Source organism: Clarias gariepinus, chromosome 21 (genome assembly GCF_024256425.1).
Source record: "Clarias gariepinus isolate MV-2021 ecotype Netherlands chromosome 21, CGAR_prim_01v2, whole genome shotgun sequence".
NCBI classification, from domain to species: Eukaryota; Metazoa; Chordata; class Actinopteri; order Siluriformes; family Clariidae; genus Clarias; species Clarias gariepinus.
The window spans coordinates 23,383,870-23,400,496 of record NC_071120.1 but is presented as its reverse complement, the minus strand read 5'-3'; the positions used below and the strand labels follow the sequence as shown (position 1 = coordinate 23,400,496).

Below are 16,627 nucleotides of genomic sequence, written 5' to 3'. Positions count from 1 at the left end.
TTATTATTAAAACAAAAAATTATGCTGCAAAAATGTGAAATGCGACAAAAGTTCTATTGTCTGCGTTTCTGCATTTTATTGATTAAAAAAATCTATTAAAAGAAAAAAAATTGATTACACCAATTAGCGTACTGTAAAACATTGTGTGAAAGTTCTATTTTGAAAAAAAAAAAAAGCATAAGGTTGCAATTACACTCTGGAAAAAAAAAACCTACAGGGAGCGAGAGCTTTTTGTTCATTATAGTGCGCCTTTGCTATACCCAGAGGATCTGCCAGCATAGTTTGGATTCAGAGAACAGGTTCTGTTTGGTTGAGGTCTATGGTTCGTGAAATGCATTCTAACAAGGCTGCGTCTCGGCTGTCTGTCTCTCCGCTCGGCTCTCTGAACTGAAAAATTGCAGTAATGATCCAGACGTTACCTCCTGTGACAGGGTCTATCCTTTTGCCCAGACTCCTTTCAGTCAGGACGTCATCGGGTGCCTGCAGCATCACTGAGAAGAAGTGAAATAAATATGTTTAACAAGGTCAGGTTTGTTCGCTGGCATGAGTGATTTAAATAAAAACTCCAGTATGTATTAATAGACATTACTACAACTGTTTGAGTGCAAAAGGTTTGTGTACCATTAAGACCATTTTGGTGTGGCTGGATAATGGAGCTGGTGCTCCATTATCACAAGTTGCATCACTACTTTATGAATATTTAGATGGAAATTCTGAAAAGAGTCGCATGGACATCCCTTGCTTTTATGTATCTTCTGAACAGTTTTTTCAATTTTAACTTTTTGTGAAATGTATTAATATTTTATTTTATAACTCAGATCATATTATAAATGATCTGGTCTGGAGACTGAGAGAGTCGAGACAAAACATTTGATCCAACTGTTTTTTTTGTTTTTTTTTTACTACTTAAAATTCCATTTTTTATTTTCCTATAATAAAAAAAAGTGGCACAAAACTTCTGCACTCATATATATCATAATTCTTTATTTTTGTATGCATGTTTCTTTTCTCACATCAGAGTTTATTTGCAGTTTTTAAAGATTAACAGCTCGCTTTTAAAATTTCATTTTAAAATCCCAGTTGTTCAAACTGGTTTAAATGTCGATTATATCTTATTACATTTCATAAAAAAAACAAACAAAAAAAAGTGACATATAGTTTTAAAGAATCAATCTCTGGGAAATAAATAAAATGATTAATTCTAGAACAGATCCTGGGTACATCTCCTAACATTCGGGTCAAGTGTGAATGTACTATGTGTGTGTATGAGTTAGAGAAGTGTAACACCAACCAACATGCTTGGGGGCGAAGCCCGATGCCTGCAGACACAGCGCCTCTTCTCTGCTTTTGGGGATGCCCTCTAGCAACCAACCCTATAGATATAATTTTAATAAATTATAAAAATAACAAAAAACACACAATTTATACCGCGGCTGAAGATGTATAAATGTACTTGCTGTACTTTTCTACTAATGTATAATTCATAAACCATATGCTTTTATGACTGTAAGATTTAAAAGAAAAAAAGACGAATGCATAATACACTAATAGAAATACACAGTAAAGTGGCACAGTAAACAAGGTTAAATCCATAACAAAAAGGAAAATATAAAAATGGGCCTAATTCTCCAGCTTCTCTTCTCACATCTTAGCGATCCATAAAAAGAACATAAGAAGAAAGAAGCAAGAAATCACATGCATATCATTCATTAACTACAAATCCATATAAAAAAAATAAAAAAAACTTGTCTCTTTAATAGTCTCCTAAATCCCAAAGCTTGCTGCTCAATGGTGCGGCAAAATAAAGAAGCCTCAAAGAACAGCGTCTCCCTCAAGTGCTTGTTAGGGGCCAACTTATTACCGTGGCAAATAATCTTCAAATAAATAAGTATATTCAACAATCATTTATAGATCTAAGTGCTATCAGATGAGTTGTGGGTTTTTTTTTCTTCTGCTGAGTTTCCTGCGTTTGTTTGAAATCAGGCTTTGTTTCTGGCGGCTTTGATCTTTAACAGAGAGCTCATCCCTTGTTTCAGGTAATCTCAGAGCGCGAGTTTCCTTCCGCTTACTTTCCCATTAAGTGAGTTTTTTCTTGCACCTGCGGGTAAGCGGGAAGGTCCGCGGGCTCGGGCCGGGTGACTTTCAGAATGGAGACCGACTCGGAGGCGTTAATTAAAAAGATCCGAATTGAGAGGAAACGGATGACCGAGCGGGTCTGGACTGTTTTGTGAGGATTAGGTCTTAAAACGTAACAGAATTATATTTCTTTGGCACACTAACCCTATTCAGACAGGATTAGTTTCACTTAGGGATGTAGGGTTAGGGTTAGGGTTGATAATTAGCTGTTAATTAATTATTTCTGGAGATATGCCTGTCGTTTTTATGGCGATTACTGAAGGGGTTGCCAGATTGACAACTGATTGTACATACTATGAGGACGCCAATTAATCTAATGTTTGGCCTGAACACACCTTGTATATAAAAATCTTCAAAGGCATTCAAGACTTACAGTATTTAACAAAAAAGGTGTCCTTGGACTGTGTGATGTCTTTGGATGATGTCTGTGGGATGAAACCGGAGTACCTGGGGGAAACCCACCAAGGAGAACCCACGAGGAGAGCACGCAAACTCCATGCACACAGACCTCAAGGCGGTACTCGAACCCGAACCCAGATCCTGGAGGTGCAAGGCGGCAGTGCTAACCGCTGTCTAAGTAAATTTGCTCAGTGCTCTTCCTACCCATGTTTCTATTTAAACTTTGCCAAAGTTACACTGTACATTGACTATGCCAGAAACAGGAATGCAAGATACATGTGCAGTGTCCATGGTCCACTTTTATTCCCCCCTCGTGCACGAGAGGTGAAGTCAGGTGAGTCAGAAAGAGCGAAGTGGCTCTTCAAGCATCTAGTTCTGGAGGGCCGAGGGCAGGAGGAGAGTTCCAGGCCAGGTCCCAGGCCTGATTGAAATTGTAATGAGACTGCCTCTGAACACCACACACATACACACACACACACACTCACACACACACATTCTCCTCCTGTCCCCAGAGCCCCGAAGTGGCTTGCAGGATTCCTTTTCATCCGCACATCAAAAAGACGACACGGTGCTCGGGTGCTGCGCTCCGACCGGGATCGTACTGCTGGAACATCTGCAGTGATGCTCCCTATCACAGCCGAGACATGTGGGAAGCAGATGTCACCGGCTCGACAGCAGGCGAGGCAGGACACTAAGGGCCAAACCCTGACACAACTCCCACCTGACCTTGCTACAGTACTGCTCTCCTCACACGAGGGTCCTGTAAAGCTTCCTTTCAAATCCATTATTTGCGCCTAACACACACACACACACTCACACACACAAATGCAAAAACTTTTCCGAAATCTACTTCAATTGCTAACTTTCTTGCATATCTCTGCCATCTCTCTATATATAGAATTAAAGGCATTATGCAAATTCTGACAGTGGGACTTTATTTGCAGGTCTCATTAGGGATCTGGATGACTGCCACACTTGCTACACGATCTCTCGTTCCTTTCTTTCTTTGCCTTTTTTTTCAATTTACTTTTTCGTGTTCTTTGTCTGTGACTGCGAGGGCGTTCATTAACTTGCGACTTCACACTAATTCTCTATTCATTACCTGCGCTTCCTAACTTTCCCTACTCTCTTGATTTCCCCCTAGATTACGAGTCGGGTTTGCAAGCGGCAGCCTCGCGAGAGAGAGAGAGGGAGAGAGATGGTGTACATACTGTAATGCAGAGTAAGAAACACTAACAGGCAGAGATAAACTATATGACCTAGATTAGATATTATTACATTCAGAGTTGCACAGTTGGGGGAAAAAACTCAGATACAAAACACATACTTTGCAAAAAATGAGCAATGAAGCTTAGCTGTCTCTGTATCAGTGCTGGTATCAAACTATTTGAAATCACCTAAACGACTTGCATATTAATCTTGGGCATTCAAGTCGAACCGGGACTTTTGATTTTGCATTATAACAGAACACAGTGATTTCATCAGTGCTTGGATACCATCAAGGTAGAACGTTTTGCTGGAGTATGCTTGAGCCATGATCCGACTGCCTGCTTCATGTCTGAAACGCCGGCCTCCCAGGAACTCCCTTAATGGCCCAAAGATGTAGAAATGTCTTGGAGCGAGGTCAGGACTGTATGGAAGATGTTGCAATAACTTCCAGTCGAGTTCCTGTAACATGTAAGTGATGTTGCTGAACGACTGATTGTGTGGACAGTTCCCACCGACAGATGCATCTTTTCTGGTAGTTGGCATCAGTTTTTCAGGGATTAGACGTAAATGTTTACAGGAACGACTGCAGTGGGTTCGCAGCCATGGACATGCCTTGTTTAAAACTTCTTTTGCATCATTCAAATATTTTACTGCGGTGATAAGTCTCATCACCTGTTTTGGCTTAAACACACCCTGTATATAAAAATCTCCAGAGGCATTCAAGACAATCCTTTAAATGATCTTGTTTTTAACATTTAGTTATTGATTTCACTTATGTCCCACGATGCCACTGGACAATCTATGGATATGTTGCCTGTTTGGAATAAGCCCTCGCCTTCACCTCTACATTACCTAAAAAGAGTGATGCAGCGGCGCTTTAATATTCTCATCATTCTACCTTCCAAAGCATCAACCTTTACACTAATATCACCTCTGCTGTAACTTCGCACACATACAGAAGCTGCATTGCATTCCGGGACTTCTGAGTGTTGATGATTGCTCCACGACTTTACTTTACACTATTAAAGTGTTATTAATATGATGTTACTGAAAATATTACATGAGAAAAAAAGTGCTTGATTAAAAAAAAAGTGCTTGTTTTTAGCGGCTAACAGCAAAACATGAGAATATTACAGATCAGAATATTATATAGTGATATGGATTTTTATTTTGTCTATTAAACACCACTGTAACTGCAATAACAATAACAACAACAACAATAACAATGTCCCCCGTGACATCATTAAAGCACAAAACTGCAGCCGTCTAGCATGAAAATTGACGGAAATAACAGCAGCGACCAACAAGTTACAGTAGCACCGATCACATCACAGATACTTCAATATAAATCTAATGAATCATTTCCTTTAAAGGCTAAACGATGATGGCGATTTATTAATGGACACTAACTGTTAGAAACACCTTCCCAGGTGTGTTCACGTGCAGTGGGGAAAAAAAGATCGTCTCCGCTTCTCCCTCATTCCACTGCACTTATGCAGATCAGCATGGGGCAATATAATTAAATAAGCTGATAAATAGCATCAGACAGTTTGCCTGCAGGGATAAATACCCATTACCAAATTAAAAGCAGATACTAATCATAAACTACCGAGATTAAAAGCGAAAAGTTCAAAGATGCCAAGTGGAAAAAAAAAAAAGTTTAGTAATGAGATTCGGGGCTGAGTGAAACCATTTGTACTGTTTGAAAAGAAATAATACAAAATGCTGTTTGTGTTTTTTTTTTTTTAATGATTTAAATATTTCTCCAGACAGAAAGCTGACACTTCTGAGGAAGGACGGATGAACGGGAGAGCATGCTGTGAGATTTGATTAGATTTATGTGGGATGGAAGTGGAACAGAGGAGTCTTATGTGAGAATCAGTGAGTGTAATTGTTTAAGAAAATATTCATCTTCTTCTACTGCTTTGTACGTATAGTAAACTACAGTGGAACCTTGGATTACGAGCATAATTCGTTCCGGAAGCAGGCTCGTATTCCAAAACACTCATAAACCAAATTTAATTTTCCCATAAGAAATAATGGAAACTCAAATTCTTCGTTACAAAGGCCCAAAAAATCCAGAGATTATATTTCTGCAAATAAGGCTGCTTTGCACCAATGACCATTGTACAACGTGCTATAAAAATAAACTTAAATTGAACTTAATTAAAATTAGGACTGTAGCTCAATAAATGTTCGGGTCAGTAAAAGAGATATAAAAAGCCTCTCATCTTCTATACTGTCCATAGACGGGCCAATACAATGCAAACACTCGCGCATGCACACATTTACACACTTACTATGAGCAATTTGGAAACGCTATTTAGCCTAATCTGTATGTCTTGGGATTGTGGGAGGAAACCAGAGAACCTGGAGGAAACCCACCAAGCATGAGGAGAACATGCACACAAACTCGAGGCAGGAATAGGATCCTCAACCTTGAAGGAGCGAGGCCACAGTGCCAACCAATACACCACCGTGCCTCCTATATTAAAAGCCAATTAATCGAAAGTAAGATTCTTCGATTTTTTTATTGTAAGATCTTAAGACCGGTTTTAAACTGCAATAAGGTCAAAACAGATGCATGCATTTCAGTTTCATATATTGTAATGCTTGTAAAATAAAATAAAAAACATTTATGACATCTTATGATATACAAAAAGTACACATGAACTTTAAAAGCTAAACCCTTTTTCCTCTGAAGCAGCATAAGGTTCATGTATAAAGATCTTAAATGCAAGAGAGAGAGACAGAAAGAAAGATAGAAAGTCAATATATTGCTTTTAGAAAACATCCCTGTATACTATAAGTAAGATACAATATACAAGTATACCATGTTTAGTATCTGCTTGCGTGCTTAAATCACTATCTTACAATTATACATACATATTACCATAAAACATACATGTACATCATAGTAACTATTTAAAAATTACGTTTACAATAAATACTATTTGCACAAATTTGCTGCAGCACAACGGTATCCACTTAAAGATTTGCATTCAATTTAAGTTTCACACAATGTGAGCCTTCACGCATATCAACCATTTAATGAAACAAACAAATAAATAAATACTTTAGAAACATTTTGATGGTTGTTCAAAGTCACAAACTTGTTACACCAAAGTGATATCGATATAAAATCCTTATGCAAAAACCTTGGAACTTTGAGATAAATAATAGATAGAGCTTAGAACGGAAATGCATAATTACATTATACTACATTATTATAATCTGAGAAGCTGCTAATTTTTTGTTCTTTTTTTTTGTACAATTTAAATATATTGTGTTTAAAACACAGCTACTCTAAAATACATTGTCTGTTTAAACACACTAAAATAACTACCCAGCTTATCACTCATTTATTTCTCATAAACCCCATTATGCTTTAATAAAAATCTAACCATTAATGAATTATTTAACATGCACATTTACAGTATATTTACTGTACATTCATGGCCTTATCCGGAGTGACTTACAGAAGTGCTTTAAAGTCTCTTAGTTTTCATCTGGCTCAGTAGCTTACTGACTAAAAGTACTACTGGAGGTATTTTTCTTAACTACAGTGAAAAGTAATAGACAAGTTCCTACTTAAATATCTATCTAATATTAATTATTAAATAAAATAACAAAAACTACTTATATAATTTAACTAAAATAATATTTGCTTATATGTCAGTAATGGTGTGAATATAATTATAATTGAAGAAATTAAATAATAATATAATATAGATAATATTATAGAGAGAAAGCCTCAGGTCTTACCCGTCTCACACAGTCAGGCCTTGATAGCCGTTTCTCAATCAGCTTGATCCAGAGGTCTTGTGGGATCTCCTAAGGACAAGAATATAAACAAAAAACTACCACTTAAAAAATCTTCACTATTTAATGTGTTAAATAATGCATGGGAAGAAAGAAAAAAAGCCAGCTTTATCTAGATTCCTGAAACATTATTATTATTATTATTATTGTTATTAATATTACTAATGACAATATAATTGCATCAAAAGAACTTTATGAGCTATTTGACTTTTAGGTATCCCGAAAGTAAGAGCAGTGTATAATTCAGTTATCATATTGGGTGGAGTAAAAATCTGGCATGGTACATGAAGCTTCCTGAAAACCGAGGCATTTTCACCTCGTTCACATTTATACAATATAATAATTTACAATATAAATTGGGCAGGTGATCAACAGGGTCAGAAATGAACAAGTTACTTGACTAAGGTTCAATCAATCAATCAATCAATCAAGTAATCAAGAATTTTTTTTTTATGTATTACTTGCTGTAAATGAATTGTGTTATTTTTATGTAAATGAATTATGCTAAATGTATTATATTTAATCATCGTTACAGAGTAAAAATGATAATAATAATAGTAATAATGCATTTAACCCTGAAAGCTAAGAAAAAAGCCAGCCTGTGCAAAAACCAGAGCTGCCAAAGAAAACTGGTCAAGCACAGAGAGAGCATACAAACTCCTCACACACAGGTGAGAATCGACCCTTCGATCCTAAAGGTGCGAGGCCACAACGGGTAACACTACGCCACCAGGCTGCCTTGCTCATTTGCGATTAAAGGAGGAGTCACAATTCTGGAGAAGAAGTGTTACTTTTTAAACTGGACAGCTAAACAAACACAGCCCTCCCCTCAGTGCAACTTCAGAAGCACCGCCCATAACATTGATGGACACTTATTGCTCAGGCAGCAACACTAACACCTCAACAAGCTGACCATCATTTATATTAAAACACCATCGAGCATGAATAGTTGAGAATCAGCGGTTGCTGATTGGCTGGAATAGTGCTGTGTGGTGCGGTCTGCACCGCTCTGTTTAAAGAGCCACAGCTGTGTATGAACACTGGATTTATTCCAGGCCAGACACAAAACGGGCAGCTTTAGGATTTGATGATTTCTCCTTTAAAATACAACAATTCGTAGGTGTTCAGAAGGAAGAAAGAAAGTTCACAAAGAAGTATGGAAGGAAGGAAGTTCAAAAGTTTCGAAGGAAGGCAGAAAGTTTGAAAGGAAGTTCAGAACGAAGGAAGCCTGGAAAGATGGAAGGAGGGAAGGAAGTAGATTGTAAAACAAATCACGGTAATTATAGTCCACAAACTATATGAAACAAAAGCTGAAGCTTTAAACATAATTTAGCTAGGTTTACTAACCAGCTACAATCAACTATCTTTATATACTGATGATAATAAACATGGTGTTATAAAGATAGAAAGTATATTATAAAGTAACTATTAACATTTAAATGATTACTTTTAATCAGCCGCGTGTGTTTTGTACTTTTTTTTCCCAGCACTGCATATCACCTTGATATTAATCATCGCATGTGTATTTATTCATTGCATCTTTGGCCTGTTAAACGCTTATTAAAGATGAATTTTCTTCCGATTTCTTTTGACATCTGCATGCAGATATCTCGCCGCACATGCATATAGGCTCATAACAACTCAGAGTTGAGTAATGAAGTCCCACCTGACTCTGCTCTGTGTTCTGCTTCGTGGCTCTGGTCAGCTCGGTGTCATCCTTAAGGATGCGACTCGAGGTTATGTGAACAGCACCGATGTGCTCGCACAACTTTTTAGCCTGAGGCAAAACAAATGACATCTTTTTAAAACAGAATATGAGACAAAAACACAAATAATGTAGACAGGAGTATTATTGAGAATCCCAGATGGAGGTCAGCGCATGGCAGAAACTCAGTCTGAATGAATAACCCAGATGGTATGAATGTGACCTGACTTCCAGACTTGTTTAAAAAGTGCAGTCTTACATTATATATTTTATATTTAGTTTGGACGTCATGTATGATATATGGCAGGAATCGTTACAGTGGTGAAAATACTGTATGTATATGCAATAATACCAATAATAAGAGAAAGAAGAATCATGATCCATAATACTTACCACTGTTGTTTTCCCAGAGGCTGGTGGGCCCAGTATCACAACTCTTGGCACTAATGTTAAATGTATACAGTTAGAAATTTTATAAAGATAAATCTGCAATCAGAACCAAACACAGCAGCTAAATCATGTTATTTATGCCCCACTGTCGTATTCTAATAATTGCCGCATGTTTCCAACCACTTATATGGTAATAGTGTGCCCCCTGCTGGTAGATACAAGAAGTTCACTTATTTACACTATAAATGTAGGGGTGTAAAATTCTTCTTTTTTTTTTGCTAATACAGATAATGTGTAAAATAACTAAGTACTTTAAAAATAAAACACATTAAATGGTTCAGTGTTTCAGGAATGGTACAATAAGGGCTTTGCAAAGATCTTATTTGTTGATCATGGGTTTGCATCGTTTGAACAGCTTTCTGAAAGGTTTAACCTACCCAACTTTCATTTTTTCAGATATCTGCAAGTGAGACACTTTATTACCTCTTCAATAACATTTTTTTCTAAGGCTTCTAATGCAAATATTAAAGATAATCTCCTCTGTTTGTCCCCGCTGCCTAATATCCACTATTTATGGTGGATTGATGAGTTCGAGTCACACCTCTCTGAGTAAAATCAAAACTGCTTGGAAGAAAGACCTAAACTTGACTCTGTCAGGTGATACTTGGAATTTAATTCTTACGCTTGTCAACTCAACCTCCTTATGAGCCCGCCACTCCTTATTACAGTTTAGGGTTGTACACAGGTCTCATTTCTCCAAACTTAAACTTTCCCGTTTCCTCCCAGACGTCGATCCTTGTTGTGATAAATGTAAAAGTGGAGAGCCGTCCCTTATTCATATGCCCAAATTTGGAAAGAATCAGGAGGGATGTTTTTAAAACCTTGTCATACATTTTTGTTTACATTTTTGTTTGCATTTGGATTTGCCTCTTGTCAGTTATTTTATAGCCACGCCCACAGAACCTCCTGACATCCCCATGAATTAAAAGATAGCTGTATGGTTAAAGAGATGAAATTATATTTTAAGCATTTAAATTTCTGGGTGTGCATTTAGCAACTGCAAGTGCGTTTAGCTAATGCTAGCACTAATCAAACCATAATTACGTTCTGGGGGTGGAGCTTGGTGCACACAGGTGGAAATGTGGGCGGGCTTAGTGAGGGAAAAAAAAGACAGCAATCAAATCAAATATTTGTAGTCCAGCTATGAAGCTGTGGAGACCAGTGGTGACTGGCATTGTATTCATTCCCATTGCTACCACCGTGGTAGGACGCACATTCTCACACTAAGGGTATTTTGGGAACGGCAATTAGCCTAATCTGCATGTCTTTGAACTGTAGGAGGAAACCGGAGTACCCGGAGGAAACCCACCAAGCAGGGGGAGAATAAACACGGTGGTGATGGCGCTAACCACTATGCCACGGTGCCGCCAGATTGTATTCAGCTTCACTTCTTTAACTGTTAGAGCCTTATCCCTACCCAACGCACCTTTGCTGAAAATAATAACTGTAGACAATCTGACTGATTGTGGAGGACAGTAGGAGAGATCTCACCTTCTATCCTTTCTCTCTTCAGCACGTCTATCATGTACTGAATGGGATCTTCTGGTTTGTCAATCACCAGGCTTTCCACTAGGGTCTGTATAACAGAACCGTTTGGTTATTGGTTTATTTGTAATTAACTCTTTTATGGTATACAGTGTCTTAGGGTGAAATTTACCTGGATAAGGTCGAATATCTCATGCTTCTCTGCATACATAGACATTTCAGGGGGGATCCTTAACGGTTTGCCTGTTGCATCCATCTTGAGCAATGACAATCTCATGTAATTATAAAGAAACTGAAGAAAATCCAAGTACTTGTTTATGAATTGTTCAGTACATTTGATTTGAATGTGTAGTTATGTCAGTATCAGGTTTCGTCAACTTGCTGCCGCTTCTCACTTTGCTCCAATGTTTCGACAGCAGTAAGGGCTGACGTACTGTATTGTCACTGTAGATGTTTTTGCTGTCTGATCCGGGGTTTCAGCAGCTATCTGCTCGGTCTGAAGTAGCTGTTTTTCGCCATAGACGACGCTGCCCGCTGTTACACTGATGATGGCGCTGCCTACTGTTCCAGTCAGTGAGGATGCCTGTGACACGCCTGTGACAGAACAGCTGTGATGGAACTACCTGTGCAAACACAGAAACAGGATTTCTGTTTTATTTATATATAAATAGATACATCACACAAGATCAAAATGTAAAATTTAAGTGTATGAATGTATGCCTCTGGTAATATATATGAAACTAGCTGAAGTACCTGTCGCTGATGGTTAAAGAGTTTGTGGAAATAGTTAAAATGTTGAAGCTAAAAATAATCTTATCTTTAATGTAATCAGCGATATTGATATTATTTCAGGTTGAAGCACTTGTACATGTCTGTCGGTCTTTCTGTACAGCAGAACTCTCTGCCTAACTTATTAACACAAAGAATTAAAATTTTGTAAGGTTAAGTATCTTACGCCTTACAAATTAAAAGTAAATCAGATAAATATTAAGTTTTGTCTTAAAATGACTCCAGTGCGTTAAAATTTACTTATACCACTTTCAGTGCTGTTATTTTGGAAGTGAAAATATGAACTAATATGAACCGGCCAGGCTCGATTTCCGTCTCTGTGTCCATGGTGTTTGCATGTTCTCCCCGTGCTTGGTGAGTTTCCTTCCACGGTCCAAAGATATGCAGGTTAGGCTAATTTGCGTTTCCAAATTGCCTGTAGTGAGTGTGCAGGTGTTTGTTTACATTGAGCAAGTAGCTTGTTAATAGCTCATTTTAAAGTAAATGATTAAATCCAGGACATAACTGTTCATAACATCTGAACAGTGTTGTAACATTTTACTCAACATTTCGATTTCACCTATAGTGCAGGTTAACCTTCAGGCAGATTTTTAAGTACTAAAAAGTTTCATTCAATTTTGCCCAGACAGTTTTGTGTGATGCTGTAACATACTCTGGCACATAACTGCTCATAACTTCACTTCTACTTAACTTTTTAATTTCAATTATGTTGCAGATTTAACTTCTGGCAAATATTAAAGTACTGCCAAAATATCATTAAATTCTGTCCAGCTCTTTTTTGCGTGATATATTATATAAATTATAGATCTGTCTGGCTCTGTCCCTTTCCAATATGGCGGACGAACTGACGCGTGTAACAGCTAGCAACACGGCTAACACGGTAGCCCGTGTTTTCTTATTAAAGCCTATTTAACCGTATTGTAGTCCTAGGACGGATTTACTCCTGTTCAGTCACAAACCCCTTTCTTACCACCTCTAAATGTTACGATGATGTTCTTCTTTAACGTGTCCAATTAACAAACAAAAAAAACTAAACAAATAAAACCAGCGTTAAAAGCTTGCACCGTCGCTGCTGCTGCGCGTCTTCCTGCACTCGTTGTCAATGGTTACATACTCCTCCCATCGTCTTCGCGATACCGCGCAAGCGCATTAAGCGCATTCTAAGGCCCGTGCACGGTTGCCGAGCAACGCTGCATCATTAGTTTGTGAAGGAACTTCGGAAACAAAGACTACAGCCGCATATTTAAACAAAATGTATATGTACGCAGGAGTAGAGTGGTATTTTGATATAATTAAAGTGTAGGGTAAACTTGTGGGGTTTTGTAAATTTAGTTTTGTCACCTTAAAAAGGTTTATTTTAGAGGAGTGCGCGTTTAACGGGTGAAGCTAGGTGTTTGTTTTTATTCACAACGATACTAATACGGTAGTGTGTGTGTGTGTGTGTGTGTGTGTGTCGAGTGTATGATAAGCGTGATGGATAGAGACAGAGTTAAAGAGATGTTGGTGTGTGTTGAGGAGAAACACCGACTCTTTAAACAGCAGCAGTTCAGCTTCATAGCGGCGCTCGAGCGCTCGCGCGAGCACGCGCACCAACGGACTCAGCGCGTGTCTACTGTCACACAGGTCAGTGAAAGCAAAAGTTTTGTGAATGACACAAATATAAGTTTTTACAAAGTCTGCTGCTTTAGTGTATGTTTGGATCTTTTTGTCAGATGTTACTATGGTGTACTGACGTATAATTACAAGCAGATATAACTGTTATTACTACTATACACCTTGCTAGTGCCTTCAGCAAGGTTCTGAACACATTACATAGACATTATTGGTCCATACTGACATGACAGCATATTTTCTTGCTGCAGATTTGTTGGCTCTTATCTATTTAAGTTTATCCCAAGGTGTTCAATGAGTTCAGGTGTTGGTTCATTTTTAGTAGGTCATATCACACCACCTTGCCAGTGATTATTTTCCTGCAACAATACTCTCACAAAGTTTTAAAACCTTACTAAATATGTATACAGTGCTTCTTAACTGCGCCTGGAGCTGGCTGAGGTTAAAGTCAGGACTGAAAACACTCCTGCATGTGTCCAGAGCTTAGTAAAACTTACAGTCCACTGTATGGCCAAAAGTATACAGACACCATGATGTGAATCTCCCATTTCATCACGTCCCAAAGATGCTCTATTGGATTGAGATCTGGTGACTGTGGAGACCGTTTGAGTAATCATTGACATCATTGTCATGTTCAAGAAACCAGTCTGAGATGATTTTAGCTTCGTGACAGCACGTTATCCTGTGGGCCTATCAGCTCGAACAAGTCTGGCCGCTCACCTTTGACCCCTGGCATCAAGAAGTCATTTTCGTCCAGATAGTTGCATTAACATGTACAGTAGTTGAACAGGTGTATCTAATGAAGTAGCCAGTAAGTGTATAATGATTGAAAGGTATATAATGTTTTTTTTTTTTTTAGAGTTTGTGATGTGTAGTACTGTACAAGTAGCAGTTTTTTTTTTATTTGTAATACCTTTTGAGACACTACGGGTGCATGAATTAATATTTAAAAAATCACATTTTGATTATTTTGATATATTGAAATTTTGATTTAAACTGAGATATGCTACTATTAAACATACTTTTGTATTTATACTGTATCTCAAAATTATATTAAAATAATACATTTCTGACAAACTCTACATAAATTCCTGACCATGTATATTACCGGTTTTATATAAATTGTAGCTTTTGTGATTAAATACATAATCTCGCTTTCGAAGACTGCATTCTTACTCATTAGATCTTATCTGTATTATTAGTTACGATACTGCAAAACTGCCAAGCAAAATAAAATAAGTCTGTATTGTGGTTTGTGTAACAGGTCCAACAGGTCTACCGCTTGTTTATTGGCTCTGTACAAATTGAAATCCGCCAAAAGCAACTGAAGTCATTGACTTATTGTATGTATAAGAAAATGCAAATTAGTTATAATCTCAAACTATGCCATTCTGTGTTTAGGTGCAACGTTACATGACACACCACTGTAACAACGCCACAGACAGGCGGATCTTCTCGCTCTTCCTGGACATCATGGACAGTCTCAAGGCAGCATTACAAACTATCGAATCTTTTCCGTCGGCTCAGGATCATTTAAGTGAAGCTCTGGACACGTGCAGGAGTGTTTTCAGTCCTGACTTTAACTTTAGTCAACTTCAGAGTCAACTTCCACAGTTAAGAGACCATGAATGCATACGTATACACTTTGAGTAAGGTATTAAACACTTGTGTTGTAGCAGGAAAATAATCAGTGCCAAGGTGGTATGATGATTAATTTTAACAAAAGTGTGGGATAAGATGAATGATAAACTAGGTCTAACAGAATGTAACAACTTTTTCAATGACATCATTAATTTAGTCATTTAATTGTATTAAAATACAAATACAATTTTGCTTCTTCATGGTACCGCTCATATCTTTGTCGTCACTGCAGTTACCCACATGACGAGGTAAATCGTCTGAGTTGTAACGAAGCTCGAAACTACTACAGCGGCGTCGTCAGCGTGATCCCTGTGACTCTGGACCTGCTCCGCACAGCCGTCTCGGAACTGACACAAGCAGCGAGCAACAAAAGAGTTTCTCAGATGGATTGTACAGCATCTGAGCAGCAGACAGCACCAGGTGGTGCAGAAAACACTGAAATACCACAAGCCTCCTCCAAGCAATCCTCCAAACCAGCGTGTAAAGCATGGAAACCTGCATGGAAGCCTCCAGGTCGCAGACGGATCTAAAAAAAACAACAACACCACAGCGTTTCTTTCTCTCTGTTGAAATATACACACACTGACCACTTTATTAGATACACCTCTTTTAATGCATATATCTAATCAGGCAATCAAACGGCGATGCGTTTAGGCGTGTAGACACGGTCAAGATGATCTGCCGAAGTTCAAACCGAACAAAAGAACGGGGAAGAAAGATAACTTTTAACATGACGTGGTTGCCTTGCGGCATTCCTGAAACTCCTGATTGACTGGGATTTTTACACACAACCATCTCTTAAGGTTTACAGAGAATAGTCAAGGGAAAATATTCAGTGAGGGCTAGTTCTGTGTGCGAAAATGCATTGTTGATGCTAGGGGTCAAAAGTAAATGTTCAGACTGGTTTGAGCTGATAGTAAGACAACAGTTAGTCAAGCAACATTTTATTACAAAGATTCAGTATGCTGAACAGGATCTCTGAACACACACGTCGCTGAAGTGGGCCACAGCAGCTGAAGACCGCACCGCGTGCCTCTCCTCTTACCCAAGTGCAGAAAACCGAGTAGACAATTCACATGGTCCTACCAAATGAAGCAATATAAAATTGGAAAAATCTTTCCTGGTTTGATAAGTCCGAGGTAGTGAGGTCAGAATTTGGCGTGAACAACATGACAGCATGAATCCTTCCAGCCGTGAATCGACGGTCCAGGCTGGCAGTGGTAATGTAATGGTGTGGGAGAGATTTTCTTGGCATACTCTGGGCCCCACAGTACCAAATTTAGCATGGTTTAAATGCCATAGTCTACCTGAATATCGTCCATCCGTTTATGACGAGCCACGTCAAAGCCGACAGATCTGCGTGATGCCGTCATGGACCAA

General features: G+C 38.2%; 2 protein-coding genes across 3 annotated transcripts in view; one reads left to right on the top strand and one right to left on the bottom strand.

The window, feature by feature from the left end:
- The window catches only part of ak8 (adenylate kinase 8), a 34,356-nt gene extending 21,283 nt beyond the window's left edge, over positions 1–13,073 (bottom strand). The window contains exons 1-9 of one of the 2 annotated variants that reach the window (XM_053481281.1): positions 12,966–13,073; positions 11,602–11,829; positions 11,379–11,462; positions 11,213–11,297; positions 9,665–9,714; positions 9,233–9,343; positions 7,510–7,578; positions 1,292–1,373; positions 420–491 (exon numbers count right to left, since the gene is read on the bottom strand). In XM_053481281.1, coding sequence (XP_053337256.1) covers positions 420–491; positions 1,292–1,373; positions 7,510–7,578; positions 9,233–9,343; positions 9,665–9,714; positions 11,213–11,297; positions 11,379–11,462 — 553 coding nt within the window. In that variant the 5' untranslated portion in view covers positions 11,602–11,829; positions 12,966–13,073. Of the gene's footprint in view, positions 1–419; positions 492–1,291; positions 1,374–7,509; positions 7,579–9,232; positions 9,344–9,664; positions 9,715–11,212; positions 11,298–11,378; positions 11,830–12,965 lie in introns of both variants that reach the window. The other variant, XM_053481280.1, reaches the window with a different exon arrangement.
- A 383-nt stretch (positions 13,074–13,456) lies between these two features.
- On the top strand, positions 13,457–16,535 carry spaca9 (sperm acrosome associated 9). Its single transcript, XM_053480653.1, has 3 exons — positions 13,457–13,618; positions 15,008–15,219; positions 15,480–16,535. Exons 1-3 carry the CDS (start codon positions 13,457–13,459, stop codon positions 15,775–15,777), a joined length of 672 nt encoding a protein of 223 aa, XP_053336628.1. The 3' UTR covers positions 15,778–16,535.
- The last annotated feature ends 92 nt before the right edge of the window (positions 16,536–16,627 follow it).